General features: G+C 38.1%; 1 protein-coding gene across 2 annotated transcripts in view; it reads left to right on the forward strand.

The window, feature by feature from the left end:
• Positions 1-14,357, forward strand: part of CTNNA2 (catenin alpha 2) — a 1,110,979-nt gene that overhangs the window by 819,111 nt on the left and 277,511 nt on the right. For both annotated transcript variants that reach the window (XM_084766203.1, XM_084766204.1), the window contains exon 8: positions 9,114-9,194. In XM_084766203.1, the coding sequence (XP_084622329.1) occupies positions 9,114-9,194 (81 nt within the window). The remainder of the gene's footprint in view (positions 1-9,113; positions 9,195-14,357) is intronic.

Here is a 14,357-nt window from a genome sequence, read left to right on the forward strand (position 1 = left end):
TGTACTAGAGTATTTCCTAAGGACTTCTGATGAGTTTCCTGCTGATTCCTTTGGGGGTAGAAACCTGGGCATTCTTGACCTACAAAAATCTTGGCTTCTCTATGGAAATCACAAAAATACTTGTTAAATAATGCAGGATAGAATATTAATGTCTCCATTATTTGACAGCTAATTGAAGAGTGCACTTAGCGTAGAAGACAGACTTTGTGTGTTGCCTGGCTGGAGGCAACGTTCTCTTGGAGAACGGGACTGTTGATTGTCCTCAGCTTTCCTCCCGGCCACTACCTCTTTCTGTGTTGCCTGTCTCTGACAATTCCACACCCAAGTATCCTGCTACCGGTTTCTAAATCAAAGAATAAAATTCTCCCTTTTTCCTAATGGTTCTGCCTCCAATGTAGAAACCTGTGAATTATTCTCACCGGTTTGTATGTTACATCTTGACCCCCTTAGCCAGGGACCTTTGATTGGCACTCAGAAAGAAAAACTGGAATTCTCTTAGTGAAAGATCATATATACTGTGACGAGAAGATTGGGACAATGGCATCTCCTGTGCAGGTCTGGGAGGACATTGCGTTACAGATGTCTTGGAATTTGCATGGCAGGACGAGTGATCTTTCAACTTTACCATGTTGTGAAAGTAGTGTGTGTTCAGTAGAAAACTGTACTTTGAATCTTTGATATGGTTCCTCAAGAGACTATCTATATTTGGTCTGGCATTCTTACTATGATGGACAATAGTGACAAGCCACAGCTCTCTGTCATGTGATCATGACATTAATCATTAGTGCATGTAACTCTAAGCTAAAGCAATCAGTGTATCGAATGCATTGTTTACTTACAATGCCTTCAAGTTATAGTGAATTTATCAGTATACAGTTTTCTTATAAGTTGAAGATTACCTGTATTAATGAGCAGGAGCTGAGAGTCTCACCAATAGGGTTCTTTGACAGGCATACATTATGTATTTTGGGTTTTTTTTTTTTTTGAACATTGACATGGTCGAGCAGAAAAGCTCAGAAGATAGATCACTGTTTCTCTTTTCACATTTATCTCTTACCCTCACCACTCCAGGATACAGGAAATCGGGGCGGTGGGTGATGTGGCCACATGATGGATTTGCTTTGTGGCCTCTTCTTGACTTTCATCCATTCTAAAGAGATACTGAATCTTTCTTTTTCAAGACAAATGTTCTTAGCTAGTGAAAAGGAAATATTTAGAAAGGTCCACATGCTCCAACAATGATTTATACACAGCATAAAGGTATTATAAAATACTCAAGGCTCTATAAATAATGATGCTATTTATAATAACAATATGATTTCTATATGCTGGGTTTGAGGGTAGGTGGGCAACCTTCCAAATATGATAGGGTGACTGCTGGATCAATAGGTAATTTTTCCTCTTCCCTCCCGCTGTCTAAATCATAGGTTTAAATGACAGCAAGATGTGTTGCAGGTAGAATGCAGGGCACATTATTGCTTTCTGCCATTCCGACAATTTGGACTTTTACTTCTTTAAAATGACAACAATTTGAAGACTGGGCTTTTGATTAGTCCCTAACACATCCATTCTATCAGAGCCACAGCTACACAGTATTTTGAATATTCCCTTTTCTATTCTGTTCAGTGTTCAGATCCATTTGAGGGAAAGGAAAAGGATTAGGGATATCTGTGTTCTTATAGCAATGCTTGGCGTATTTATACTGTGCCCCAAACATGGCTGATGTGAATCTGTGGCTCTGATGGAGAGAGTTGTGTTCCTAGCTCTTCACTGAATTAACCTACTCCTTTCGTTTTAATTCCCTTTGTACCCATTCCTTTCCCATTGGATACTTACTACTTGCATTTAATAAACTGTTTTAGGTGAGAAGAGGAACTTGAATGAGAATGTCCTTGAAGGAATTACCAATCTTTAGAAAATTGAAAGTCCATATTTCTTAACGTTTTGCTTCACAGAGCATGAAGTTAGTATCAATTGTGTACCATTTACCATGTCAATATGCATATATTAGATACATCTTCAGCATTTTCAGGATTGTTTATGTATCATCCATATAATATAGACAGATGTATGTTTAATAATAATAATAATAATAATAATAATAATAATAATAATAATAATAATAATAATAAAAAATAGTTATTATTTCCAAAAAGGGTCTCAGGCTGGTCTCAGAGTTGCTCTATGGCTGAGGATTACTTTGAACTTCTAATCCTCTTGTCTTTCCCTCTTGAGTACTGGGATGAAAGTTTTCCACCATGGAACATGGCTTAGGTTGTATGGGGGACCCAACACAGAGAGTTGTGCGTGGCAGACAAGTACTCTAACCATGTGCACTGCCATGTCAACCAGAGAGAAGAGCTTTGGCCAGTGTCTAATGACCTTTATTTTGTAAAGAGGCAAAAGATAGCATGATAAAAGATCATTGACATAAAGTATTATACTTTACCTAAAGAATAATTGTAATGTCCCAAAAACTCTAGCGAGTGGCACAATAATTCTGTTTACAATGAAACTAGAATTCTAAAGGTCTCCTCAACATCTGATGTTTTGGCAAACTGGACTGCAGCTGACAGCCAAAGTCTGAGGGAATAAAGACATACTCTGAAAACCCAAATCAGGAAATGTATTCTCTTTGTTCTTGTCAATTCAAGCCATGGATCCACCCTGGACATGTTTATAAAATAACATTCTAAGTCTAAAACAAATAGAGTTCTATAAACAAGCACTTCCCTAGTACAGCAGATGGCCCCTGGGATGGGCGCCCACAGAAGTGTGGGAGAGTACTTGGAGTGTTGTTTTCTTTTAATAATGACATTACTAAATGACATCTCTACTGCAGGTAAAGATAGAGAAGATGGACTGGCGATGTGGCTCAGTGAGTAAAGCAGTTACTATGCAAGCATGAAAACTAGAGTTCAACATCCTCAACACCCATGTGAATGTTAGGTAGACATAACAGTCCACCTTGTAATCCCAGCGCTTGAGGGGTAGAGATCAGATCCCTGAGGCAAGTTTGGTAGCCAATCTAGCCATATTGGCAAGCTCTGTGTTCAGTGGAAGAAGATGCCTAATGACAATCTCTGGCCTCCACAGACATGTACAGATATACTAATGTACATGTATATTCAGACACACCCCCACATAGGCAAACCCACAGGCAAGAAGACTACATATGCCTAGCAAAAAAATGGGTCTAAGATAAAGATAAGTGGGAACAGGTCCAAGAAAATAACCAGGTATGGTGACACACACCTTTAATCCCAGCACTAGGGAGGCAGAGGCAGGCATATGGCTGTGAGTTCGAAGCCAGCCTGGTCTACAAAGTGAGTCCAGGACAGCCAAGGCTACACAGAGAGACCCTGTCTCAAAAAAAAAAACCCCAAAACAAAAAACCCAAACAAGAAAACAAAACAAACAAACAAACAAACAAAAAGAAAGAAAATAGTGTAAAAGATTAAAGAGAATAATATCTCAAACTTGTGTTTTATTAACAGCTTTTGTTGACAAACTCATGAGATTTTATAATCACAGAAACTTATTTCTTTGAAGGAGGATCTCATGTAGCTCAACCTGTTGGGGACCTAAGTACTCAGCTGAAGATGATCTTGATATTTTCATTGCTTTCATCTCCTCAATGATAGCATTACAGCCACACACTACCCTATGTCTTCCCTCTAGTTTCTAACTCAATTCCTTTACTGACTTACTTATTTTATGCTCAATATATTCACCTAATTATTCCAAATACAGTTAAAACTTTCTATTTTTTTAAGTACATTGCCATCATGATTTATCATCCAGCTAGTCTATTAAGAAGACAGGGCAAACATTATGTTATATATTGTACTTAAAACAGACATCTACTTATAAGTGAGTATATATCATGCGTGTCTTTCTGGGTCTGAGTTACCTCACTCAGGATGATCTTTCCTAGTAGATGTCCTCTGAAAGACTCCAGCCAGGGTAGGATCTGGATAGATACTAGGACTCACAGCCTGACTCTGGGCGAAGTGAATTGTATGGAAGTTTTGAGGGATGGGTTGGGGGCAGAGGATTTTTTTTCAGGAGATCCAGAAGGAAACTATTAAGGCTGGTGGATCTGGACCCGGGTGGGGTCCTGCACAAACTGATGCACCAACCAAGGACATTGCAAGCAGAGAACCTAGACCCTTGTTAAGATGTAGCTGATGGACAAATCATTCTCCATGTGGGGAAGGTGCAGGGCAGGGAGCAGGGGACTGCCTCTGAAAAGAATTCTGGTGGTTTCAATTTGATTACTGCCTCGTGGCAGAGAGGCCCTGTGGGAACACAGAAGTAGGGGATGCAAGGTATCCAGATGAGACATGATAGGTTGTGGTCAGATGGTGGGGGAGGAGGACCCCAGTTGTCAGAAGTCTAGGGGAGGGGAATAAGGCCGAAGAAGGAGGGTGGAATGGGAAGGTAAGAGTGAGGGGATTACAATCGGGATGTAATGTGAATAAATTATAATAAGATAATTTTCAAAAGAATAAAATGTTAGGTATATCAATAATTTAAGATCACAGACTAGTCATAGTTGGCTGGTATTATTAGGAGACAATTCTGTCTCTTTGGTCTGTCTGCCTCTCTTGGTAGTTATGAGAGGGGAACAAGACACATTAGTTTTCAAATATCTCTGTAGCTAGTTTCTTTCAGGAGCAAACCCAGAAGCTTCTGTAAACTAGGCAAGGACTCTGCCACTGGGCTATGCCCCAACCATCTTTTTGCTATTTATTTAAAAAGGTTTATTAACTTGCTTTATATGTATGGGTGTTTTGTTTGCATGTATGTTTATATATCCCACGTGCATATGAAGTACCTTTGGAGGCTAGAAGAGGCCACCGAATGTCCTGGAGCTGAAGTTACAGACAGTTTTGTGCTGCCATGTGGGTGCTGAGAGTTGAAACTGGGTCCCCTTGACCCAGTTTGACTTAATGCTCTTGACCACTGACCCATATCTACAGTGTCTACTTTTATTTTGAGTCAGGGACTCAACAAGGTGTTCCAACTGGCCTCATGTTCTAATCTAATTGTTTGTATGGGAGGCTTTCTGAGAAGAGGGAATCTTAGCTTTCCCTATTAATGTGGCTCACAAAAATGTATTTGACATTCGGGCTATTGATGCCCCATGAGAAATGTTGCCTTCTGCTTACAGAGGGGAGCAGATAGGCCTCCCGTGTGTGTCTGTAACAACTCCAGTCACACTTTAGTACTGGTGTTACCTCTGGGTACCACATTCAGCATTTAAGATTGTAGAACATGAAGCCAAGCTGGATTTTTTTAAAAAAATTTTAAATTATGAAATCATACTTTAATTTTTGTTGAGAAGGTGTCTTGTCCAGAATAGCCTTGAATTTGTATGCTGCTGAATGTCTGCTCTTCTTGCCCTATTATATATATATATATATATATATATATATATATATATCATATATATATGTTTATATTATATGTTTATAATAAATGCTGTTGCATCTGATTTATGCAGACTTAAGAGTGGATACTCAGAAATAAGCCTAATAGGCAAGCACTCTACCCACTGAGTGACATTCACAATATTCCCCCATAATTTTATATTTTTTCTACTGGAAGGCATTTTATTACTATGTTTATTTAGCAGAATAATGTGAGTAGGTTTCCTCCTAGGGTACTTGACCTATATAGTCTCAGGTTCTTGGACTCATTCTCAGATATGGATTCCATTTCATAGAGCAGGCATTAAACCCAATAAAAAGTAGTTGATAACTCTAGTAATATCTGTGCCACTATTGCCCCAGTGGGTATATTTTGTAGGTGGGCTACTATTTCCCATAGTTTTTAAAATAGGAAATATCTGGTGCAGGCCTTGTTTCAGTGTCCCTATCCTAAGCCATGCTTTGTCACATTTAATATTATCTGAAGCAGGGCTCACTTCAGTGGGTCTGTCCTAAACCATGCCTTCTCAGACTTGTCTTAATTTAAATTTTATATCTATTATGCTCTACATGGATTCTTTTTCTTCTCTCATTTGGGTGTTTTAAAGAGTACATTAACTATTTGTTTTGATTAGTGAGTTCTTTGCTGCTCCCTTAGTCTTGTAACCATAGCCAAGTACTTCAGTTCCTGATCCTAGTCTCATGACGTTCTCCATTGTCTTTTTTCTCACTAGTGAGAAGAGAATAAAGATGTGTCACTTGCAGATAAGGATGGCCCAGGATCTGGAACTAACACATAGTCACTAATGACTTCCTGTAGCCAAGCTATCATAACTCATTTCATTTTTAGAAATTTATTATTTCAAAATGATTTTAGAAGGTATGGTGGTATTGGTATTGGTGTTGGTGTGTGTGTGTTCATAAATGTGATTGTGGACATTTATGTACTACCGGGAGTATGTGGATGTCAAAGGACAATCTAAGGTTTTGGTCCTATCTCTCTACTTTATTTGATACAGTGTCTTTTTTCCCCCATTGTTTATGTCAGATTAGCTGGCCAGTTATCTTCTAGAGATTCTCCTGTCTTTGCCTTATACCTCCCTGTAAGGGTTCTGGGATTACAAATGTATGTGCTACCACATTCAGCTTTACTCCCGGTCAGGAATTTTAAGTCAGCTTCTCATATTTTCCAGGCAACTGCTCTGTCTATGGAACCATATCCCCACTCCCCACCTTTTAACAGGCAGATAGTCTCTTGTTCTCACCAGAATTTAAGTCTAAGGCATAACTTTCTTTCTTTCCTTCTTTCTTTCTTTCTTTCTTTCTTTCTTTCTTTCTTTCTTTCTTTCTTTCTTTCTTTCTATTAGTGATGTGCACCAACAGACACAGCAACTTTTGCTTCTTGTAAAAATTTTTACTATTCTAATCAATGAAGATAAAATGGGAGTCTATGGCTCTCATTGTTGGTAAGACTTCCCCCAAAGGACACTAGATTCAGAGGAGTTGCCAATGGCTGTTGAATGAGTGCACACCTGAGTATTGGAAGGATGGATGCTCGAGGCACTCTCACGTTCCTCTTCTCTTCAGGAAGATCAAACCACTCTATTCTTCTTCATATAGTCTTGTTTTCTTGGAGCTATTTGTAGGCTGATATTTCAAAGTTGTAAAATGTTAGCCTCTTTATTTTAAGCTCTTCCTACTAACCACCCCAATGAGTACATCTGAAAGACTCAGTGTGTGAATTTAGAGAGTGGGGAAGGCAGGATTTGTAGAATTTTAGACAACTAAAAATATGCACACATATGCCCCGATTTTTGACTTTTCAATGAAAACCCTGCAAGACTATGTATCACATATTTGTTTAGAAAAACTGGCTTAATTAAACAAGTTTTAGAGAAAAGTGGTTGTTTTCAGCCCAGCTTGCAATTCTGATGCCTATGTTTCTGGATGGGCTACGTGTGTCTAGGGGTTTTTGTTTTTTTGTTTTCATGAAAAGAGAACCTTATGTGCTTGATACATGATCACATCTTTCCTCCAAACAGAACATCTCCTAGGCAGAACATGTCACCTAGCATTTAATTCACTCTATGTTCAACTATGGGACTTGGTGTGATGCTGTCCAGATGCTGTATGGAGCAAGAGCTGGCTTGCCCTTAGGAATAAAGTTTACTATTCTAATTAATGAAGTATTAGTGATGTGCAACAACCCACACAGCAACTTTTGCTTTTTGTATAAATTTTTACTATTCTAAATAAATAAAGTTTGGGGTATTAGACTGAAGTTTTGATGATTTAATACTTTTCACACTTTTATTTTGAAAATAATTGCCTCTTATTTAGAAGATGGTACATCTGCAGTGTTCATAGAACTTTGAACCCATGGGAATCTTGTCATTGTCAGAGCGTAATAGAACAGTGGAAGACTGGCAAAGGTAGCTCAGCAGGTAGAGGTGCTTGCTGCAAAGCCTAATGATTTGAGTGTGATTCCCTAAACCCACACTGGAGAAGAAGACATATGTCTTCTTCATGTTGGCTTCTGACCTTTACCAGGCATTCATGTGGAAGTAAGCCCTATCCACTCCCAACTCCACACAAAAAAATTGTACAAAATATCCAATCTTTAAAAAACAGAAATTATGGAGATTCTTTTTGTCCTTTTGTTTTGTCTTTCTATAGCTACCAGGGAAATGGAAAATAAACACAAAACTAGTGAAATTTTAAGTGAATAGTTTATAGAAGTGTTGTATATTCTTTATTCTTTTTGCTTCTACAACTATGTATTAGAGTTGTAAGGAAAGTTTTAACTTATAATCACAGACTATGAGTTGCTTATGGCCATGTTTGGCACCTCTCCTGCTTTATCGAAGAGAGATTAGACATTTTTAGAAAAACATTTCCCCTAGTCTCACTACAAAACCTGTAATATGGCTTTTGAACGAGGGGCAAAAAATTTTTTATTTTTGACAATGGAGATTTTAAAAAACTTTTCCTTTGTATGTGTGTGGTGTGCATGCATATACACATGTTCTTTTATGTGTACACATGTGTGTGCAGGTATGTTTGCATATGTATGTGTTAGGTTTTCTTCTATTGTTCTTAATCATTGAGGCAAGGTCTGTCATTTGAACCCAGAGCTCACTGATAACATTATCCCCACTGGCCAGCTCAATCCAGGGAATTACCTGTTTCAGCTTTCAGAGGGCTGGAGTTACAGGTGGGATACTGCCCTAAACTGGGATTTATGTCAGGCTGTGCCATGTCAAGTACTTTATCCACTGAGACATTTCCCCATGCCCTGTAATTTTTTCTTAGAAACATTTCATTTGTCTTTTATTTCATAGTGCATGCTTACATAATTGAGAATCCATTATATTTGTCATTGAAATGAAAAGCAAATCACCTTTTGTATCATGTACTTTATTCATAAATGGCAGAAGAGGAAGTAAATGGATTTACAAGGAGTTGAACATGGCCACAACTATCCTGAGAACCTACTCACTTTTTTCTATTTTAATTTATATTTTAGAAAAAATAACTTTAGTGATACAGCCATGTTTTTGAGTATGTGTGTGTTTAATCAGCTGGATTTTGCAATGTGTTTTCGAGAATTGTCGTACACTTTTAGTGTTCTTGATACTGAATTTTACTAACCAGAAATTAATTTTCTTTTCTTAATAGACTGGAAGGAAAGAAAAAGGAGACCCTCTCAACATTGCAATTGACAAGATGACCAAGAAGACAAGAGATCTGAGGAGACAGGTATGGTTTTCCTTTCTATTTATACCACAAAGCACTTTGTAATGGTTTTCAGAACTCTCCTTTCTAGGGAAGCATTTTACAACTTGCTAATTCAGGTGGCTATCTGTTATCTCATCTACATACACACAGACAGAAGCCTATTAGAAATTAAAAACTGCTGATCCAGGAGATGAAGATGTCTGAAGACTCATGATGTTAATAACCCATGAAGTAGCCTCGCACCAAACAGACATGATCTTCTCAGATAGGAACATGAATTCTCCACTGTGGAATTTGGCTTTTAGTTTTTTATTCCAGACAGACCAGAGACCTGTCACTGACCTATGATAGTTCTTCCTTACTAAACTTCCAAGGTGTTGAATGATATACTAGATTGTTAATGTTTAATGAGAAAAAAATCCTTAATATGAGTTATTATGTTCTAAGGCCCAATATATTCAACTGAAGATATACTTATTCTGTCTATCACATTTTTGGGAAAACCCAGAACTAAAATAAGAGTTTGAGGTATGGATTAAAGCATGAGTTAAAGAGTCATTGGCTCCAGATTATTTTTTGGTGGCAAGGGATCTTATCTGGGGGAGGGAGGTGGTTTTCTTTTTAAATAGCAAGTGCTTTATGACCACTGACCAATATTGACTTGGTAGTTTTTGTTTTTGTCTTTAATCATGGAAATTATTTATAATGTATAACATTTAAGTGGTATGTTTCATAGATAAATTTTCATTTTGAGTAGATGTTTTCTATAGTGTTTGTTTTATTTTGTTTTTAGTGAATGAGTACATTTAAGGCAATGGTTTTCAAGCATCCTAACCCTGTGGCCCTTTAATATAGTTCCTCCTGTTGTGGTGACAATAAAATTATTTCATTGTTACTTCATAAATGTAATTTTGCTACTGTTATGAGTCATAATGTAAACATCTATCTGATATGTGATCCCAAAGGGTCGCAACCCACAGTTTGAGAACCACTGATTGAAGTCAACTCAACTGACTGTTAAGATGCTCTGAGAACAGTGAAGCCCAGATGCTGAGAGGCCTGAACCTCTTGTCTTGTTCATTTCCCGACATCTCCTCCTATCAAGAGACCACATACATTACTCCAGAACACAGGGTACACACATATAGCTCAAAATGGGCTTTTCAGAAAACAAAATCTATGTTCACATCTTAAGTGATATATCTAATATCTGACTTTAAAATGATTTTCATGGTAGGGAGATGTCTTATTGTTTAAGAGTACCCACTGCTGTTCAAGAGTACCTAGATTTTATTCCCAGCACCTACCCGGCAGCGCACAGCCCTCTGTAACATCTGTTCTGTTTTTATTGACATCAGGTGGAGATTGACTGGGGAGAGGACTGGTTCCATGAAAACATCCCCCTTTCTCCATTAGTGCCCTACTCATCCAGTCCTTATCTTTATGCTCCAGTGAGTTTTTTTTTGTCTCATTGTTGTAAGAGCCGAAGAACATAAAATTTTTGCATACCTTCTTGAATTAGAGAATTTTTAATGTTTTTCGTTTATCATTTCAAAACCAAGGATAATTTTATAACTTTTTTTGGATGTAGCTGTTACAAGTTGGGTAATCTGTCTTTAAGTAGGAGTAAATTAATCCTGAAAAAAAAAAAAGATCATAGATAGTTCTCTTTTCAAGTCAAGTGTCTTATTGTTTAAATAAACTTCTTGTTAAAAAAAAATCCAGTGATGTGTTCTTCTGACGATTACAGGTACCAGGCACATATATAGTACACAGACACACATACACGCATAATGCCCATATACATGAAATACAATAAGGTTTTAAAAATTATTTTAAGTTTGCATGATTGTAGACTGATTTTTAATTTTGAGATGTCCTCACCATGTGGCTCTGTCTGGCTTGGAACTCACTATATAAAGCATGTTGGCCTTGAATTTAGAGCTCAGTTTCTTCTGTGTCTTCAGTGCTGGCATTAAAGGTATATACCACCATACACAGCCTATTGTGTAAATATTATATATTATACACAATCCCCAATCATAACCCTTTATTGTCTCCTTTTTTGCCCTTCATTAGTCTCCTTTACCTCCTAGGGAGTTTTATATCTACTCTCTCTCTCTCTTTCTCTCTCACCTCTCCACACACACATCATATGCACACACAAATTTATGTATGTATATAAAATCTAGGAACCACTATTTAGAAAGAATATGATACTTACTGCATCTGGAGATTAATGTTATCTCCTGTTTTATGTCACTGAGTCTATTATTATTTTTTCAACAATGAGCCTACTTTGTTAGGTAGCATGTACTTTATCCAGAGGAGATTGTGCCCCGTATGTATATCTCTCTGACAAAGACACTTTGAGTGCTGTCTAACAACCACCCTACCTCCCTCAGGAAGGTTTTGTATATGCCCATATTCATTACTAAGTTGATTATATAAATCAAATAGAACAAATAAGTACTAAACAAACAAACAACTAAACAATCAAGATTAGATTGATGGAGCTGCATCTACCATTCATTTGTGTAGCACACCAAGCAGAGACAGGATTATCTAGGAACCAGGACAAGAATGGCTATGGAGAGTCCTAGGTGTGTTTGAAACCAGGAGAACACACACAGTTGTGTTCCTTTGTTGTTGCTGCTGTTATTTACGTTTTCTAATGGCTGGATCCAAGTAGTTTCCAAGAAGTAATTTAAAACAGGAGAAATTCATTTTGGCTTTTGGTTGGATGGTACATAGCGCACCATGTTAGAGACTTTGCAGATGAAGATCTTGCTGGTTGGCAGGACAGAGGGTGAACCTACTTGATCAAATCTGCATGGATCAAGAACCAGAGACAGGCTAGAAAGCAGGGGTGGGCTGTGAACCTTAAACTGCACCCTCTCCCCTCAGACACCCATTTCATCAACTGAGGGGCTGCCTCAGTCTTTGTGAGTTCATATGAGGTTTTTTTTTTTCATATAAGTTTTGACAATGTTGATTTAGAAGGCCTTATTCTCCTGGTGTCTTCCATCCTCTATGGATCTCACATACTTAATGCCTCCTCTTCAAAGAGTTTCCCTGAGTCCTAAAGAGAAGAATTTGATGGAACCATATCCTTTAGGGATAAGTATCCCAAGGTCCATGAGAGACATTTTTTACATACAAACCACAGCACCATAGTTCTCCTTGGGAGCTTCTGGGCTGTCACCAGGATATTCTTGGGATGAAGGCATGGTTCAAGTAATATTCTGCACAAGCCAGAGCCCTTTCTTCTGGAATCTGAAGACTTTCATTTGCCAGTTAAGAAAATCTGTTAAGGATGATTCCATTTTGTTGTTCTTGTTTTTTTTTTCCTTCTTTGAAATATAGCATAATAAAAGATTGCCCCTTTGTGTGTTAGTAGTACCAAGTAGAGAGATGGGCATTACTGCCTAACATACCCTCTGATATTAACTCTCCATACTCTATCTGGTATGAAATGATGTAGTTAATAGGATTTAGGAAATTAATGAAAAGGCATTCAATTATAACAGGTATCTTGACACTGTCTCTAAGGCGGTAGCATGAGGACTCTACATACCCTGTTTTGGTGCCTCCACCCTTTCTCTTCCTTTGAGACAGTCTCTCTCATAGCCTAGGCTAGCTTAGAAGTTACAACAATCCCCTCTGCTCAGCTTCAGAGTGGTAGGTGTCAGCTCTTATGGCTGGCCCTGTTGTCTCCATGTCTTGATCTCCTCTTCTCATGAAGCAAGGAGCCGAACACCATCTGTAGGATCTCTTTAAGCTACACAAAATGTGTGACTCCAAGAAAAGTGTTTACTCACTTCCTGTTACAGAAGTCCTTAGGGGTGATAATCAGATTTTAGAAGCATGGACAAGATCTTCAAGGACAGCCCTGCTTATGAACATGTGCTCCTACGTTTCCTCTGTTATTTGGATTTTACATCCAGGAGCCAGCATCTTTAGCTCTCTCTTAGGGACTTGTAGACCTCCCCCACTCCATTTTATTAACAAGGAGTGGTGAGGGAATCCCCAGAACTGTCTTTTAGCAGAAGAGAATACTGTAGTCAGGGTGGTAGGCAAAGCAGCTTTGTTTCTATGCCTGTCAGTTTTTTTTTCTTTCCTCACATTTGCAGCAATGAGGATTACAGGAAGATTGTTTCATGGTATTAAGATGCAGCCGTAATAGCATAATATCCCATAACATCTGTGGATTTGGTTTAAACACCTTTCTCTTTCTTAATATGCCTTTCTTGGACTAAAATGGTCCCCATCTGTCAGTTCCATGGCTACCCATATGTTCGAATATTTTTATCTTTCTTTCCATCCTTTCTGTCTCTCCACATTTACCTGTATGGCACAAAAATTTTCACTGATCTAAATTGAAGCTTAATTTGGATGGAATATGCAGTGACTAATTTGCCTGGCTCAGATAGATTCTCTCGCCTCTTAGATTTAGGCAGTTAAAGGATGGAGGTGTGGTCCAGCAGTAAAGAACACTTGCAGCTCTTCCAAGTATTCAGGTCAGGCCACTCACAAGCTCCTGTAATTCAGCTGCAGAAGATTTGACACCCTCTTCTGATCTTCATAGACACATGCATGTGCATAGCATACACTCATACAGACACACATAAATACGAAGAAAATGAAATGGATGTTAAAATTTAAAAAAAGATTCTAGTAGTTACTTAATAGAATTAAACAGGTTTCCCCCTAGGTATTAAAAAAAGAAAAAAAAAAAGAAAAAGGAATATTTTCTGCTGGTGACATGCTTTCAGTTGCTGATAATACTGCCTGATAACAGACATAATAGTGACCCAGGACCATGTACATAGACCCATGCATTCTACACTCCTTTGTTACAGAGAACCCACTAGAGATGACCACTCAGACAGTTTAACCAACGTAAAGTCTTTAATCCCAGCTGAGACTACACTCAGGCATTCTGGACCCAAGTGTAGCCCTGAGCATTTGTACCAAGAAGCTTTTAAATGTGAAAGCCACATCCTGATATCTTGCTGCAGAGAGGTTCTGTACAAGCAAGCACTTTGACAGAAACTAAGTTAGCTAAGGTATCTTGCCCTTGGCTCCTGGAAGAGAGGTGTGTAATTTTCCATGGAATTCTCTATCAAAAAGATTAAATTCTAGTTAAACCTGAAATGGCCTCACCAGGAACACAAGATGCAG

This window comes from Acomys minous, assembly GCF_964271855.1.
Source record: "Acomys minous genome assembly, chromosome: 17".
NCBI lineage: Eukaryota > Metazoa > Chordata > Mammalia > Rodentia > Muridae > Acomys > Acomys minous.